Source organism: Alexandromys fortis, unplaced genomic scaffold, assembly GCF_014885135.2.
Source record: "Alexandromys fortis isolate MF-2015 unplaced genomic scaffold, M_Fortis_MF-2015_v1.1 scaffold_83, whole genome shotgun sequence".
NCBI lineage: Eukaryota > Metazoa > Chordata > Mammalia > Rodentia > Cricetidae > Alexandromys > Alexandromys fortis.
Window position 1 is genome coordinate 1,765,231 of NW_026068001.1, and position 17,309 is coordinate 1,782,539.

Consider the following 17,309-nt stretch of genomic DNA (forward strand, 5'->3'; position numbering starts at 1 on the left):
AAGCATAACCTGGGAGTCATGGCTGTAGACCATAGAGAGCGAGGTACTGTATTTACACATGTGGATAAGGGTGAACTTGACTGATGATCATCATGACATCCTTGGGCTGGAGTCTTACAGGCCAAGCTTCTTGTATCCCTTTGGGGTCATCAACATGTTGACAAACAGGGTTTTAAGCACCTGTTGTGTTCTACATATAGATGCCTGAGAACAAACTTCAGTCTCTGACAAGAATTTTACTGGTTGGGACGGTGGCTAGAAACCCACGTATTTATAGTCATCAATGCCATCCAGCTTAGCCTAGTAGCTATTTATGCATTCACAAAACATGCTAGGGCATGAGAAAGTAGAGATGGAAGATGCAGGCTTTTTAGATTTTATTACAAAAGGAACATGATTTGAACCCAATTTCCCAGCAAAAAGTCACCCACTCCAAGTCTAATTTGGTGAGAGCTTCTCTGGTTGGGGAGCAGAAGAACCTCCCTAAGACCACTCCACATCTCATCTTTTCTACAGACACCCCATGTCTGTAGAAACTGCTTTCAAAGTTGTTCACTGGGCCTCATTGAAGCGGGTCACCATTGTCTTGTGCAGTGTCTCCTTGTAGGATTCTGTTGAGGTGACCCCATAGGAACTGCCCCGGGCACCCAGGCCAGAACCTCGAACCCGTGTTTGGGCCTGTGTAAGAAAGGCAGGTTTGTCAGGCTCGTAGAGGTACACTGGAAATGTTGAGAATAAGAACGTCTCATGCACTCACCTCAATGGGTGTCACAATGCCCTGTTTCTTGCGACCTAGACCGCTGCCTTCTTTCCAGCCCATGGCCTGGAGCATACGACTGCCAATGTTGTCACTGCCTAATCCATCCCGAGTGGGCTGTTCAAAGTCTCTGCAGGTGACAGTGTACAGTGTGAGTGGTGTGCCAGCGCCAGACCCTCTCACCTGGTACCTGACCCTACACTCACACAGAGGCTGTAGATATGCCACCATATTTCCTCCTTTTGGGTTCTGGTGGCTCGGGGATACCATACTTCTCTCTGCGCTCAGCTGCACGGTCTCGGTACTTCATTTGCTAGAAATTAGCACATGTGAGGATGTTGGAATTGGCTGTTATTTTCAGCAAACATAGGCATGGATGGGGCTGAGAGGGAGGAAGATTACAGGCCTCTCTGTATGGCCTGGTCATAGATCTTGAAGGTCAGGACATGATGGGATGGGAATTGGGAAGAAGTCTCACTGCAATAGGACAACACATGGCTGTCAGGCTGTACCTGGCCAAGGAACTTTTAAGTCCCACTGCCTGGAATGACAGGGACTTGGAAGGGACAGATGGAATGGAGCCGAGGAGTGGGTCACACCTCACCTCCATGTCATTCTTTTCTAGTGCTTCCAATTCATTTTCTGACAAGTGGGCTCTCCGGTGAATCTCAAGGTTTTGCTGTAAAGGGGGACAGGAGAGAGTAAAGCAACTGGGCTGGAATGAGCTAGACACAGGATACCCTGCCAACTCTCTGATCAATTACCTTGTGGAGCCCAGAGAGCTGCTGGTGCCGGATGAGTGCCTCCTTGCTGGGAAACTGGCGGCGGCAGAGCAGACAAGCTAGTTTCTGCCAATCTGTGAGCTTTTCTTCCCGCTCAGGACCTCCTCGCTCCTGCTCCTCCTCACTGTCACTCTCCCCGCTGTAGGCTGCCACCAGTCCTCGAGGTGGGCTCTGTAGAGGGTAAGGGCAGACAATTAGCCCTGCTGAGATCAGAGACCCCTGCCCGTTTTTGCTCCAACAACTCACTGGGCGGTCATCACTGGCCAACTTTGGGAGATCCATGCTGGTGTGCTGTCTTTCAGCTAGCGCTCCCTGAGGTAGAGAACAGAGAAATTCAGGGCTCCACAGAGGACCCTAAGGAGTAATGAGATTGTTGGTGGGGTACAGATGGACAGTTACAACACACCTTCTTCTCAAGGATGGCATAGCCTGCATCTGCAGTGGCTGATTCCCGCCTTTCATCATCTCGTAGGGCACTAATAGGCTGGAAGCTGTTTTTGAAGTTTTCTTTTTGCTTGTTGAGACTGCGGGCCCACCGCTCCATGTCCTTGGCAATCTGGGGGTTGGGTGAGGGTGGAGGTTAAAGTTCCCAGGATTCCTCAAACTTGAGGTTTTATTTTCTCACCCATGACCCTTGTAACAGTAGCCCTTCCGGCCCCGTAGCCATAAATCTGGTACCTTTCTGATCTGAACCACTGTAAAAGGCTGTGTATACCTGGTTTCTGGGCTATAGCTCTTGGGCCTTATCCTTATAGAACATTCCTTTACAAATAATAAACCACGCCCAAATACCTCCACCTCCTCCAAATCATCTTAAAATAAACTCATGCCAAGGAACCCTCCCCTCTACTGGCCCCATTTCCAAATATTCCCCTGCCTCCAACCCACTCCATGTGGTTTACAAAGGCAAAGGAGGCAGCAGAAGTAGTGTGGGCAAGGAAGTGAGATACAACTGGGAGGGAGAGCAAGCAGAAAGTTAGGAGGGCAGTGGGGCAGTGGTGGTGGTAGTATAAGATTCTACTTTCTGTATTGGCTAGGGATTCTTTTCAAGCCCCTTTCTGGTTACAACCCCAACTACTTCTTTCTTTTTTTCTTTTTTCTTTCTTTTTTTTTTTTTTTTGGTTTTTTTGAGACAGGGTTTCTCTGTAGCTTTGGAGCCTGTACTGGAACTAGCTCTTGTAGACCAGGCTGGTCTCGAACTCACAGAGATCCACCTGCCTCTGCCTCCCAAGTGCTGGGATTAAAGGCGTGCGCCACCACCGCCCGGCTACTTCTTTCTTTTTTGAGACAGGTTTTTTTTTTTTCCTCTGAATAGCTCTGGCTGTCCTGGAACTCACTCTGTAGACCAGGCTGGTCTTGGAGATCTATAGGCCTGTCTCCCAAGTGCTGGGATTAAAGGCCACCACTGCCTGGCTATAACCCCAACTTCTGTTTGGCATTTGTATTCCTATTTTTCAGTTTTACTTTCTAAAGCAGAGAGCTACATACATACTTGTGTATGGGGAGATGTGGTAGTAGGCCTTGCTACATACTAGACAAGCACTCTTCCACTGAGCCACAACTCTAGCCTTGTATATAATTTTAATTTATGTGTGATGTGCTGGTTGGTTTTTGTCAGCATGATACAAACCTAGACATATCTGGGAAGAGGGATTCTCAATTAAGAAACTGTTTTTAACAGATTGGCCTATTGGTAAGTCTGTGGGCCATTTTCTTAATTACTGATCAACATGGTAGGACTCAGCTCACTGTGGGTAGTACCACCCCCAAGCAGGTGGTCCTGAGTTGTATAAGAAAGCAGACTGAGGGCTGGAGAGATGGCTCAGAGGTTAAGATCACTGGCTGTTCTTCCAGAGGTCCTGAGTTCAATTCCCAGCAACCACATGGTGGCTCACAACCATCCATATAATGAGATCTGGTGCCCTCTTCTGCTCTGCAGGTGCACATGCAGACACTGTATACATAATGAATAAATAATTATTTAAAAAAAAAAAGAAAGCAGACTGAGCAAGCCATGGAGAACAAGCCAGTAAGCAGCGCTCCTCGATGATCTCCACATCAGCTTCTGCCTCCAGGTTCATTCTTTGACTTCCCTTCATGATAAAAAAACCCTTTCACGTCCACATTTCTTTTGGTCAGTGTTTATCATCGCAACAGAAACCTAAGACATGGTGTCACATTTAATGTTCTGTTTTTCTTAGGGCATGAGGCATTTTTGTAATTCCTTAGGTTGCTGAAGGAAAATTTATTGTTTGCTTCTAAGTGCGGTGCTTCCATGTCTCTACAGATATACCGAGGCTCCCTCTAACTGCTCTCTACTAGAAAACCCTGCAATATTTCTTTTCTTAATCAACTTTTTATGGGCCTATGAGAATTTATCTGGGGTCAATAGACATCCACCAGCAGCATGAAGGTTCCCTTCCTGGGACAAAGAAAAACTGCCAGAGCTCACCCAGATGGCACAACTCACTTCATGGTGGTAGGTGGTCCTGCTACAGTACAGAGATCTGGCTCAAGAATCCTGTCTGTCTGAAGCAGTTACTACCTTTGTCCGTGACCATCTACTATCCACTATTCTACTTTCCCAAGGCAGGAGAGGGCAGGAGGTGACAGAACGAACATAAGACTCCAAACAGCCTGGCTGCTAGTTCACCTGTTGCGCTGTCTTCGTCTTATGCTTCTCTTTCTTCTCTTTTCCCTCCTTTGATGATGCCCCCGTCTCCTTATGTCCATCAGCAGACTGCTCCAAGGCAGGTATGTAGGTTCGCCGCTCCCCATCCCAGTATAGGTACTGTTGGCTCTGAGCATTGTAGTAATACTGAGGAAAAGAATGGGGAGAGGGGACATGAGGAAGGACCTCTAGGGCTAGCTGCCACACAACCACAGTCGTTTTCCCTAGGCCACCCGCTTGTCACCTACCTGAGAGTTGGGGTCATAGTAGAGTCCAGTCTGGGGGTCATAGTAGTAGCCAGATGTCTCATCATATTGGTAAGTAGAGACATCAGGAACAGCTGTAGTGAGGAAAGGCAAGGTTGTTGAATTCCTGCCTGCTTAAAGAAGAAGTCCACACCCTTACTCACAGGCTATGGCTACTCACGGTACTGGCTGTAGGATTCTGGGGCAGTGGGACTGGTGGCTGGTGGTAAGGCAGAGCTTGGATGAGTAGGGCTCTGGAGCTCAGACTTGAGCACAGCAGGTGACATGATGGTATATGACTGCTCATGGGTTACACAAGGGAACTGGACTTAGTGTCTGTTAATATGCCCCTACCCACTCAGGATGCACCCTGCCAACCCACCAGCCTCCCCAGAGTAGCAATGTCATCCTCACCTGGCTGTTGGAAGTTGTGACCTGGCCACTGCTTCCCTCAGCTGACTGCTGATAGAGCCCAGGGGCAGCACCAGGCTGGGCTCGGGAGAAAGCCTGCAGTGAGACAGAGTCTGCCCCAGTCTCAAGGGAGGCCTCAGGACCTGAAAGGAAAACCAAGGAGAATGTCCATGAATGTCAGACCATAAGACAATAGGCGTTTAGGCCCCACAATAAGGCTCAGCAAGAGAGGTTGAGGCTCACCTGCTCCAGCTGGGTCCCCTTTGGTCCCAGTCATGCCTTGGCCCTTGGTGTTCTTAAGGTAGCCATGGGCATAGAGGGAATCTGTACCCTGGCTGCTGCCATAGCCCTCATCCTGTTGATAGTAGCTGTAGTCAACTGGTGGCTCCTCGGGGGCAGCCCAGGCACTTTCTCCACCTTGGGAAGCCTGAGGGAGAGCATTAGAACAGGAGGGGACATAAGGAATCTGCTAGAAGCATCTGTCCACCATGTGGAGCTAGCATTTCTACTTGACAGAAAAGCATGCAGTCTTAAGGTAAGTAAAAAGTAAGGGGTCCTGACCACAAGATAACAGCAGAGGAAAAAGACTAGAAAAAGGATAAATGCCCAAATGCTACCTTCCCACCCTGAGCTGACACTGATGTGTTAGGCCTCAGACCAAGTAAGACATCTTTTTTTCCCCTTCCTCTTCCTGCCCTTCCCCTTACAACAACCTGGCCTGGAACGTGTAGCAATCCTCTTGCCTTTGCCTTCACTCCCCATATCAGTGCTAGGATTACAGGTATGTATCGTATCTTGCTATGCTCCAAGTCTTTATTCTCTTCTACCAAGTTTTTCACTTCCCTTTCTTTCCTTTTTGTTTTTGTGGTTCTGAGACAGGGTCCCAAACTCACTATATAGTCAAAGAATGGCCTTCAACATCTGATCCTCTTGCCTCCACCTCCAATTTTTTTGATATTAATTTTCTTTTTATTCATGTCATATATATGTACATAAACAATCTCTCTCTCTCTCTCTCTTACACACACACACACACACAAAATACACAACACATTATATCAATTCAGGACAATTAAAAAAGTTCTACCCAACAGCATAGAGCACCAATCCAAAGAGTGTTGTCAAGAAAAGTACAGGAGGTAGAGATGGAGGGAACGTTCAGCAGATAAGAGCACTTGTTGCTCATGACCCAGGTTCAGTTCCCAGCACCCATATAGTGGTTCATAGTCATTCAAAATTCTAGGTCCAGGGGATCAAGACACCTCTGCAGGTACTGGGCACACATGGTACACATACATAGGTACAGGCAAAACACTTATACACATAAAAATAACATTAACACCTTAAAAAGAAAAAAAGCCCAAAAGTGACTGGGAAGGATGGAGGATGGAGTGGGAAAGGATTACTGTCTACAGAAGCAGGAGCAAAGTTGAAGGCCTACAAAACCTGTTATGAAAGGGCAGAACATTTAGATAAAAGGCCAATTTTGCTTATTGCAGAAAGAAGACAGAAGAGTTATGAAAGTCAGGTGCCAGGGAGATGGGACAGAGGAGGCTAAGTACCTGTGAGATTGCCCACTGGGCAGCAGCAATGGCAGTACTGGCCACAGAGGCAGCATTGATGCGACTGCCTTCATTGGAGGCCATATCCCTGGGGAGAGGATAGTAGAAACTGGAAATGAACTGGGGATCCCCAAGGTGGTGGTGGGCGGCAAAGCTGTAAGGGGGCTTAGGTGGGGCTCTGACCTCTTAGAACCCTTGGCAAACTCCACGTTGATGGTTTTGCCATCGATGGTGAGCGGAGGGTGCAGGGCCTGCAGGATCTGCAGAAGCTGGGCTGCCTCCTATGGGTGGACCGAAGGGTCAGGCCCGGGGAGGCCCCCCGGCTCCATTGCCCCATTTCTAGATTGGGACCGCGTTGTGGGTGGGGTAAAGGACCCTCCTCCCTACCCTGGGGGCCGGGACCGTAGCTGCCCGGCCCCCCCCTGTGCCGCCCTCACCACGATGGTGGAGAGCTGGATGAAGGCGAAGCCTCGGTTCAGCTGCGTCTGCTTGTCCTTTATAACACGCACATTGGAGGATGACAGCACTGCATACGGTGCTAGGGCACCCAGGATGGAGTCCATGGTGCTGTGTGGGTTCAGGTTGCGCAAAATAATGGCTGTGGGAAAGGGCCCAGTGTTAGGACGCACCTCTCATGGTCTGCTCAGGGACCCAAGTTGCTTCTATGGTCAGTACCTCTGCTTCCTCTTCCTCTTAAAATAAACTCTGCTTGTCAGTCCGAGTGCCTGCTCTGTCTCTCATCCACCAGGAGCCCTCTCATATACACCCCCAAATTAGTTTGTGGACAGCCCCTCCCTTGCTCTCTCTATATCATGTGTTTTTCCCCATACCAGGTAGAAACACCCTCCCCCCTCATAAGGACCAAGTTTTGTTCATTACCATATCTCTGGCTTCAGAGGTCCCAAACCAGATGCCCTAGGGCATAGAGGAAGAGGAAAGAACAACTGACTCACTGTCATTGGCGTTCTCGGAGCTTGGCTCGGAGCCCTGGGACAGGGCTTGGGAAGTCAGTACTCCCTGGGCCTGGTAGGGCTGCGGCAGTGGGAGTAGGCCCTGGCTTAGCTCCCGCCCACCCAGCGGCAGTGCCTGCTGATCCAACCGGGTGCCAAGGGGCAGCTTCTGCTCTGCCTCTGTCAGGGATGGTGGGAGATATGCTGGTGACAAAGGTGGAAGCTCCATGGATGGTCATACTCCCCACCTCTCCACACTGGCCTTTCACCTCTTTCCAGTCCCAGTTAGTACGGCTCACCTGATTTGGGCACACCACATTTGAAGCACTTCTCACGGCGTTTGAAGTTCTGGACACCACACTGTGAGGCACAGGCCAGGTGGTCAGGGCTTTCCATGATATTCTCCAAATATGGACCCACAGAACAACATAATAATCCCCAGGAAGGGAGCTTTTGGGGTCAGGGGTGGCAGGAATCTTCTGGAACTTCAATCTTGGAAATCTTCTCTGACAACTGGTTCCAGCCCTCTTACTTCAGCAATCAGCAACTCTCGCTGTTACAGCAGTTGCTTCTCTCCCCATCTTGCTGAGAGACTATCAGCTCTCAGGATTGTATCCCATGATCCCTTTTCCTGAGACTTGCTTATCTAACAGAAATTTTCATTATTTCCTGGACGCCTTTGGTCAGATCCTTCCCATTCCTTCTTGCTAGAACTAGGTTGAATAAAGCTAGTTTTGATTTTTTTTTTCCCCTTGGATAGTCCAGCTACCAAAGACCTTGTCCAGCTTCCATCACATTCTACCCCTATTCCAGTCAGGTATTAAGCAGCACACCTGTGTCAAGCCTTATACCACATGATCAGAACAGGCTGCTTAGACTGTGCTAACTCAAGTTACGGTCAGAGAATGGGCTGAGAGGGACACAGTTCACTGGGCTGGGCTACACAGAAGCAAGAAGGTGACATCTGGGAAGCCCAGAGATTTTGCTGGGAAGGGATCTTTAGTGGAGGGACTAAGAGACTTTGTACAGTTAGTGAAAGGGAACATGCAAAGACACAAAAGCCAAGGCTGGCAAGGGAAGATGATGACAGTTAAAGGAGGGCCTCATGCTAAAACTAGATGTTATTAGAGTTTTAGCAGCGAAGGGAGAGCATGGTCAGAGCATAGGAATCGGCATGAATATGAGAATGACAAAGAAGGGAAGGTGGCTATTCTAAGATGAAAATGAGAGGGTCTGGTAACCAAAAGGCATGTTGGACACAAAGGAGAGTAAGAAGACAAAGAAAACACTGGTTTCAAGGAAAATAGGAAAAAAAGATAAGTACCACTCATCACTTTGTTCCTCTCTTTCTAGAGAGGTTGAGCATCTCCCCTATATAAAGATGACAGGTACCACTCTCCCACTAACCAGACTGCTTCCTATTCGATTTCAGGACTACAAGACAGCCCTGGCAGATGAGGCTGTAGAATCACAAAGCTGGCCTCAGGGCAGACCTAAAGCCACATAGAGAACAGGAGGTGGCCCTATAAGCTAAAGGCTCATGCATGGTTGCACCTTTCTGAGCCTCAGCTTCCTCTTAGGGAATATGATGATACTCACACAACTTACAGGGTGGACCTTTAAGGTTGAGTCACCCTCAGAACACTCTGTGCTTCTTTTCAAAGGTAACAATAGCTACTTAAGAGTTGAATGTAGGCCAGAAGTCTTTTTCTATGTTACTCTCCATTAACACTTTCATTCTCTCAACAACTTAATTAGTGCTCGTTCTCATCTCTTAAAGCTGAAGAAAAGTGATGGATAGAATAACCAACCACCTTGACTACTATATCAAGGCAGACCGGAGACAGTCTGTAAGCAGCTTGTTTTACACACTGTAGTAGGCTTCTGTTGTCACTGATTAGTCACTTATGCTATTATTTCTTTTAAGTCTACTGGGCCTCTAGGCCAGCCTATGTTTGATGAGAGTAGAGCCTTGCTGACTGGGGCTGGACAGCCTGTTCCCAAGATCACATTTCCTCTCACAGGCTCTGAGTGAGTGAGCTGCTGCTGCTCCTGCTGGGGCAGTTTTCCCCACAGCACCAGCTGGCCACCCATCCCTGTACCTTATTACACAGCCAGTCCTCATTGATCTTGGGCTTGGGGTCGCTGTAATGCATGGATACTTTCTGGCCCAGGATGTTGAGGGAATGCTGTGGGAAAAAGCAGAGTACAGTGAGGCCTAGGTAGCAGTGCCCCACACACCGTTTCAGCAAAGGAGAAGAGAGTGAGCGAGCCCTTCAGCTGGATGGATGAGGGACAGGGAATGAAGGGAGTTTGGAGAACTGATGGAGGGAAGAAGGAACGGAGGGAGGGAGGGAAGGAAAGCACCACAGCTCTCAGGGTACAGCTGCTTACTGTTTACGCCCACATACACCCACACACACCCACACACACACACCATCAGGCACATAGTGCTCAGTTGACCAACGACTGCCGAGTTGGGAGTGCTCCCCCAGCTTGGTCCTGAGAGTGCCAGGCCACACCCAGGGCCAGTACTATACAGGCTATTCTGGGAATGAGGGGAGATGGGCAGGGAAGAGAGAGGAGGGGAGAGAAAAAGAGAAAGAGCGCACGAGCGCTAGTGCTGGAGAAGGGGAAAAAGAAAGCCAATTTAACAGACGGAGGTTTCCCGCCATGAGGCCACTTTCTCAAGGTTGGCCGGGTCCTGGGCCCACCGCACTAGCCTATTGACCCGGCCCACAGAGCCGGCCACAGGGTTGCCTCTGCCAGGACCCTCCACTTCACCACAGCTGCCCGTTCCTCCCCTGACACTTCTCTCTAGTGCTCTCTACACCAGTGATAGGATAGGGCTGGGTAGCCAGGTTAGACCCTTGAGTCTTGGAAGGTCCCAACGCAGTTGAGTTGGGATCTAGTGCCAGGCTAGGGGAGCCAGCCCCCTCCGTTGCTGACAGAGCACAGTTCCTTATCGAGAAGGTAGAGGTGGGGGCCTCCTGTGAGTGAGGAGGGTGCTGTGAATGGGAGGGACCAATGAATTGAGCCCAGGGCGTCAATAAAACTATCACACTTGACTGGAACTTTCAACCAAAAAGCAGTGTTGTCCCTCTGCACGGAACTCAGAGGGCCAAATTCACATGCAGGAGAGAGCTAGCAAAACAAGTCTTGCTAGTTTGTGTGACAACATCTATGCTCCCCAGTGGCAGGATTTCAGTGGTCCTGAGAGCACAACCAAGTTCTGGCTCTGCTGACTCAGGAGCAGAAGGTTCCTGCTGGGGTGTGGGAAGCTAGGGGAAGGAACTTACCCTGGCAGCTCTTCCTTTGAGAGCTCAGCCAGGAGAGGTGAGGGAGAGCTAGAACCTGGCAGTAGGAAGGGGCCAAGGGACAGTGTTGAGAGTGGGCCCCAGATGGGAAGCCCAGTGGGTAGTGAGAGATGGGAAGAGGAAATAGTGGTGGTCAGGAGGGGAGAGAAAGGGGGTAGGGGTATAGGACACAGGGCCACAGGGCAGGGAACTGTGTCCATAAGATTCAGGCGATGGGGAGCGCTCGATTATAAAGTAGTATTTGTTGGGGGGGGGTTCAAGTGCGGCAAAGCAACCTGATTGGCTTCCATCCATCGTGTAGCGTCCTGCAAGTGACTAAACTCGACGAAGGCGAAGCCCCGGCTCTGACCTGGAGACAGCATTCAGATACAGACGCAGTGGGTTAGTCAACAGCTTTGGACACACGGCGTTCCCAGGGGCAGAACCCGAGGGGAGAGGACCAGGGGCAGAGAGGGAAAGGGGAATAGGAGAAAGGAAGAGAAAACGTGATCAGAGAGAGAGAGAGAGAACAGGGAAGAGAGGAGTCAAGGTAGATGGTTGGGAAGGGCAGGAAAGAGGGAAAAGGGAAGGAAAGAAAGTAAGAATAGGAGAGTCAGATCAGGATAGGAGACGTATATCCCAACTGTGCAGTGAGATTGGGGGGTGGGGAGCTCAGGCAGACTTGCCTAGCCAGCCTGGGGTGACAGATGGAGAACTGAGAGGGAAGGGATACAAGGAGAGATGTGTCTCTAGAAGAGGAGGCTGCTTTGACTCCATATAGGCCAAAGCAAACAACTCATGGGCAAGCCTAGAGCAAGGCCAGGAGGATTACTGGAACAGATGTTTAATCAAAAGAGCAAGAGAAGCCAGGCTAAGTTGGTCTGTGAGGCTATTGGGGGTGAGGGTAGTGTTTCGGCCAGCACATAGGAAACCAGAGGGTTGTTAGGGACACAATCTCAGCTTAACCTTGGTGTAGGCAAAGGAGAGGATAATCGCTAGGGAGCCACTTCAGGGCCACAGTGGGGAGAGTGTAACCACTGACAGTCAAGATTCTCCTAAATAGGCAGATGGTGGCTGGGGCTGGCCAAGAGGACGTTACAGGTAAGAACAAGCGCCTAGGAGAAATGTCCAAAGCCACTGAGAGGCCATACCTGGAATGCCTCCTTGGGGAAAGAAACAGATTCTGTCAGTGATCGGTATAGCTAGAGTAAAGCAGAGCAAGACCTACATGTCACTGAGAGAGACGCCAGGCCTGGCCAGGGCCTTGGGGCTTACGATTCTGGGAAAGTAACTCCTTTAGAGGTAGCAACGGAAGGAGGCTTGAATGTGGTGGGTCTGGAGGGCATGCTTCATCCAAAAGAATCACCATCAGGATGCATGGGTGGGTAGAATTGTATAGGGGGTACGCAAGGGAGGATGGAGAGAGGGAGGAGGTATAAGGAGAGAGACTGAGATGGAAAGAGAAGCCCAGGCAGAGTGAGGCCCCACTGTGCCTGCCTTGGGGAGCCTGGGCAATGGTCCTGCAGAGACAACTCCACCCACCCTGCTAAAACCTCAGGCCAGCTCCAAGCAGCCTGAAAGAGGGAAAGAGGAAGGGAGGGAGGGAGGGAACAGGCGAGGCCAGAAAGTTCTGGCTGCTCCTTAGGATACACGAGTCATCCCCTGCCTCCCCTCTTGGGACATACTGGTGGGTCCATGTGAGACTACTTTTGTTTAGAGGCTGTTGTCAAAGTTATGTGAAGGAGACCAAGGGGCAGAGGAAGGAAAAGGAAGTCTATGTATTAGGAAGGGTCACCACTTCAGATACTCAGAGTCCCAAAGAGGTTTTCCAGAGCCTGGCCCTGGCCTTGCCCCTGGGAATAGTCAGCTCAACCCAGAGCTGTACCCCCTTCAGGACAAGCCCTCCTGTAGAGGCTGTTGGCTGGAGCTGTGAGAGTGGGGGTGGGAGAGAAAAAGAGAGGGCACCCTCCCCAGGCTGCCCATTCCCAGCTGTGGCAGGAAGAGGCATAGGGAGGGGAAGAGGGAGGGAAAGGCAGAGGCAGAAGGGAGTTTTGGAGGCTGAGGTTGGTCAGCAGAAGGGGAGGGCACTGGGAACGAAAATTCACCTGAGGATTTGTTCCGCATCAGCCGAACCTCCCGTGCTTGGACACCATGGGACTGCAGCTGGCCACGGATCTGTTCAGGAAATAAAGAAGTGGGGTGGATTTAGTAAAGAAAGCAGCTAAGTATATGACATGAACACACACTAACACACACACACACACACACACACACACACGCACCCCTCCTCTGCCTCTTTCAAAGCTTTCCCCAATAACAACAACTGCAACCCACACTAGTACTCAGTCTTGCTTCCAGCCTTGGACTTACAGAAAGTGAGTCAAACACAGACAGAAACACAGTACAGGGTAAAGGATGGCAGCAAGATGATCCCCAGGGGCACAAAGACAACAGGAGAGCAAGTGAGGCAGCAAGTCAGGAATGGTGGGCAGGGTGATCTGAGAAGAGGCTTAGTAGTAGCCAAGAAGCATAGAAGCTGGAATGCCCAATTCTTATCCATCACAAAGGAATTACTCCCTCTCCTGTCTATGACACAGAGAAGGATAGGAGCCTGAGTCATCTCAGCCCTGTGAGGAGGAGAAACTTAAAGACAAAAAGACATGGTGGTTGATATGGGAAGCTTTCTGAGTGAAACGATCCTGAGAGACTACAGAGGCAACTGAGGACCCCAGGTGAGACAGTCTCTAAGCTGGCAATACCTCTTTTGGTGGATGGGGAATTTATGCCAGATACATTTTAGGGAGAACAATCTGTGCTTTGGGGCATCTGCTCCCCATCAGGGTAACAGACAAGAAATTAAGTCTTATGAATACCAGTATGCAGGAAGATGAAAAGCAATCAAGACTCCAATCAAGGAAGGCTTGGGAAATAACAAGAACATGGGCTCTGGGGTCCAGCAGTCCAGGTTTAGACCCCAACTCTACGCTGCCACTTGTTGGAACATAAAGAAGTCACTTTGTTGACTGGGGCTATGTGGGACTGACTATAATTTGTACCTTCCAGAAAGAGCCTCTGTGAGGATTCAATCAGCCTGGCACATAGCCCACCCTACAATAAAACCTCAGGTAAAAATGTCAGCAATCAGCCTGATCCTAGAAGGACTTCTTAGTGGGGATTACTACTGTCACAAAAAGGGCAGTTGGCAGGCTTTCAGGGAAGCACTGCTCAGAGAACCAACTGGGGCTGAAGGAAGTGAGAGATACAAGGATCAGGGAGACTAATCAAAACTCTACTTTAGTAATACTTTTGGATTTCAAATGTGGCTTGCCTTAAGACATCTATATGAGAAGGAAATGGGTGAAGAGAGGAAGATGGAAGGCAGAGAATGTCATAAAGGCAAACAGGGTCAAGAAGCTATCAAGAGCCACCTATGGGTAGCTGTGGCCAGGCTGTCACTACTGACAAAAACAGAGGAATATGGAATTTGGGAAAAGCCTCGTGGGCCCTAACATCTTACTCTCATGGGTCTCTGCCACCAAGAATATCCAACACTGGGTCTGGCCCTCCATTCACATATACGAAAAGGATGAAAGCCAATGGAATGTGCAGGAGGGATGTTCTTCTCTCATACCCACCAGCACTGGACACCCACGCTACTGCCCTTGGGCTAAGCCAGCCTGTCTGCTGCCTTCTCCCTTCCAGACCAGGAACTGATGGGGCCCATCCTGGAGGATGGATAGTGCTGGGGGACAGGAGCTGGTGGGGGAGAAGAGAGGGAAGGTGCTGTGGTTGGTCGCAAAGGATGGGTGTAGAATAGCTGAGGGCCCTGGAGAAAACCCAGCCTGGCCTCCTGCTCTGCCACCTGCCCAGGGCCATTGGGGGGGGCACGTACGTCATCCTCAGTGGCTGCCTGTGGCAGCATCCTCAGCATGACGATGTTACTGGCCTTCTCCTCCTCCTCCTCATCCTCCTCCTCATCCTCCTCCTCCTCCTCCTCCTCCTCCTCCTCCCCTTGCTCGGTCCGATAGTCCTGGTCCCGACAGTCGCCGTCTCTGGGGAAGCCTGGCGGGCCAGTGGGACTGTGCCTGTGCCGCCTCCGCCGCCTACGCTGAGTCTCGGAGCCCGGGGAATCCTGGCCGACAGAATAAGACGAGAGACACCAGACGGGCAGTCAGCCTGGGTGGGCCTAGTGGCTGGCCGATGGCTCTCTGAGACAGGCCGGCTCTGAAAGCCAGGGGTGGGCGGGCGGGCTCCAGTTAAAGGCTCAGGCAGGCAGAGTGGGTAGGCCTTGGATTGTAGCCTTTTTAAGGCTGCAAATGTTCCACAGAATACTTTTGGGAGCTGCCGTCAAAGAATGGCAGTATTGGTGTGGAGGAGGAACTCCCAAAGGCAGGTAGACAAAAAAACACAGCTTAAACCTCCTTGGGATAAACTAGCCTGGGTTTTAGACTTTGCCTTCAATTTCTTCCCTTTTCTTCCTTTGCCAGCTTAGCTAGTATGAGTACAATTATTTACTGTGCCACTGAAAAAGACCTGTCTTATATAGTTCCCTGCTTAAGATTGGACCCTAGAACCAAACCAGCAGTTTTAGAAACAGTTTCAGATGAGTCAAAGGCAGCCAGCAGGAGTTGGTGGGCTACTATGCTCCTCCTTGGTCCTTGTTCCTCAGCCCTGACAAAGTCTTCATTCATTATTAGTTCTTTGACAAGAGAGTGTAGCTGCTAATTCTTAGCTGTTGTCCAATCTACTAATTTCAACACTAAGCAGATCTGGCCTAAGCCTACATCCTCCCACCTGCAGGACAGGCCCAGACAATTGGATGCTGTATTCTATACTTGTCAATGGTCTCTTTCCAAGGTCCATTGTACCCATTAAGAGACACTGCTCAAGAGCAGGCAATTGAGAAGCCTGGATGCCTATAGGCCCTGGCTAAGCAAACAAAGTATATCAAGGGAATAGCCCCTCTGCCTAAAGAGTAGAGGATAGCTCAAATACAATTCCTCAAGGCTCAGCTTGCAAGTGTAACCTTTCCATCCTACTAGACAAAGAGCTGCCTGCCTCCTGCCTGCCTGCTTACACTAGGTCTTTGACTGTCCCCTCAGACTGGAGTTCTCTGGGGCAAGGGTGTTTCTAGCCCTCAGATGTGGGCTCTCTCACGGTGAGCATCATGCCTCATCCTTTAGGGTAGAGGTAACTACCACAGAGAACTGGCTTCCCCAGAGGTCCTTTCCTTCCCTTCTGTCTAAAGGTTTTTGTCAAGATCAGGAACACTCAGTGTTAGCTTCCCAGAGTTGTTTGGCTTGGATGATAATTCTGTTCTCAGGTTGTCCTCCCAACCCTAGATGCTGGGTCCCATGGAAGAGATCCTTTTGAGTACCCTAAATTGGTAGGGCAGGCAGTATAGTGCTTGCAGTGAACCAAAGACCAAAACTGAACAACAGGGAAGAAGGGAAAAAAGTAATGGCTAGGAACCTTGAGAAATACACAGTAAAGCAGTGTGGAGGAAGCCAGGGAAACCCAACTTAGAAGAGTCCTCAGAGAAGGAGCAGGGACAGACCCTCCCCTAGGTGACACAAAGCAACTGAGCAATCCAAAGGCACAGGAGCAGAACATGGCCTACACCTGGTGTTGCAGGTAGACACACAGGCCATTCAGGAGCATTTCCCCCAAGACCTGGCTCTGCCCTCACCTCTGCACTTTGCTCTTCAGATGAGTCATCATACTCATGTTTGCCCTCCTGACTGCCATACTCTCGGGGGTAGGAGCGGTAGTCCATGTCTCTATAATCATGGTCCCGGCTGCGGTTCTCTCCACCATCATCCTGTGTGCGATCAGTGGCTCCATAGCGGCCAGTCCTGTCACCACGACCACCTCTAGGAGAAGAAGGATGGGGATTAAAAGACCATTTTTCCCAAAAGGCTCAAGAGGGTTATAGTCTACCCTACAACCCTCTCTCAAGGACCTCAATCCCACTCCCTAAAAAAAAAAAAGACTCTGAAAAATCTCACTCCACTATGCTCTTAAAGTCAACCCACTTATCTCCATCCCTTCCTCACTTCTGGTCCACATGTATCACAAGCTTCCTGAATAGATTCCTCACCTCTATCCAGGCTTCTCCCAGTTCTGTCTCTGTACCTAGAACCCCAAATATAAGTACTCTCTCAGATAAAGTTAATCAACCCCAGCTGCCCAAGATCCTGAGGCAGAAGGCTTGAGCACCAGAAGGTCAGGGTGAGCCTGGGCAACATAGCAACCCCCACATCTAAAAATATTGGTGTTGTAGATATAGTTCACCCGTAGTACACAGGCCCAGCATGCAGAAGGCCCTGTGTTCTATTTCCCATATCACAAAAAGTTAAATTACTTAATGGTGAGTTCTAGGAAATGATGGACCATGCCTGCTGAGTCTTCATCCCTCAAAGCTTAATATAGTGTATAGGACTCAGTAAGTAATAACAATCAAGTATCTTATGGCAGGCATACCAATAATCCCAGCACTTGAGAGGTGGAGGCAGGAAGATCAGGATCTCAAGGTTAGTCAAGGTTCAAAATGAGTTTAAGGTTACACGAGATCCTATCTTTAAAAAATATTATTTTAAAAAGAACCAATACATGTTCATTTAAAAAGAAAAAAT

At 49.7% G+C, this 17,309-nt stretch overlaps 1 protein-coding gene across 5 annotated transcripts in view; it reads right to left on the reverse strand.

Moving 5' to 3' along the window:
* Window positions 1-360: 360 nt before the first annotated feature.
* Rbm10 (RNA binding motif protein 10) overlaps window positions 361-17,309 on the reverse strand; it is a 31,531-nt gene continuing 14,582 nt past the window's right edge. Inside the window, exons 3-24 of one of the 5 annotated variants that reach the window (XM_050160900.1) lie at window positions 16,364-16,547; window positions 14,567-14,806; window positions 12,780-12,849; window positions 10,971-11,044; window positions 9,481-9,567; window positions 7,678-7,738; window positions 7,382-7,558; window positions 6,866-7,026; window positions 6,612-6,709; window positions 6,429-6,516; window positions 5,110-5,293; window positions 4,870-5,009; window positions 4,637-4,754; window positions 4,459-4,550; window positions 4,193-4,357; window positions 1,946-2,095; window positions 1,786-1,851; window positions 1,522-1,710; window positions 1,362-1,436; window positions 964-1,070; window positions 758-887; window positions 361-678 (exon numbers count right to left, since the gene is read on the reverse strand). In XM_050160900.1, coding sequence (XP_050016857.1) covers window positions 553-678; window positions 758-887; window positions 964-1,070; window positions 1,362-1,436; window positions 1,522-1,710; window positions 1,786-1,851; window positions 1,946-2,095; window positions 4,193-4,357; window positions 4,459-4,550; window positions 4,637-4,754; window positions 4,870-5,009; window positions 5,110-5,293; window positions 6,429-6,516; window positions 6,612-6,709; window positions 6,866-7,026; window positions 7,382-7,558; window positions 7,678-7,738; window positions 9,481-9,567; window positions 10,971-11,044; window positions 12,780-12,849; window positions 14,567-14,806; window positions 16,364-16,547 — 2,782 coding nt within the window. In that variant the 3' untranslated portion in view covers window positions 361-552. Of the gene's footprint in view, window positions 679-757; window positions 888-963; window positions 1,071-1,361; window positions 1,437-1,521; window positions 1,711-1,785; window positions 1,852-1,945; window positions 2,096-4,192; window positions 4,358-4,458; window positions 4,551-4,636; window positions 4,755-4,869; window positions 5,010-5,109; window positions 5,294-6,428; window positions 6,517-6,611; window positions 6,710-6,865; window positions 7,027-7,381; window positions 7,559-7,677; window positions 7,739-9,480; window positions 9,568-10,970; window positions 11,045-12,779; window positions 12,850-14,566; window positions 14,807-16,363; window positions 16,548-17,309 lie in introns of those variants that run through there. The other 4 variants (XM_050160898.1, XM_050160897.1, XM_050160896.1 and 1 more) reach the window with 4 other exon arrangements.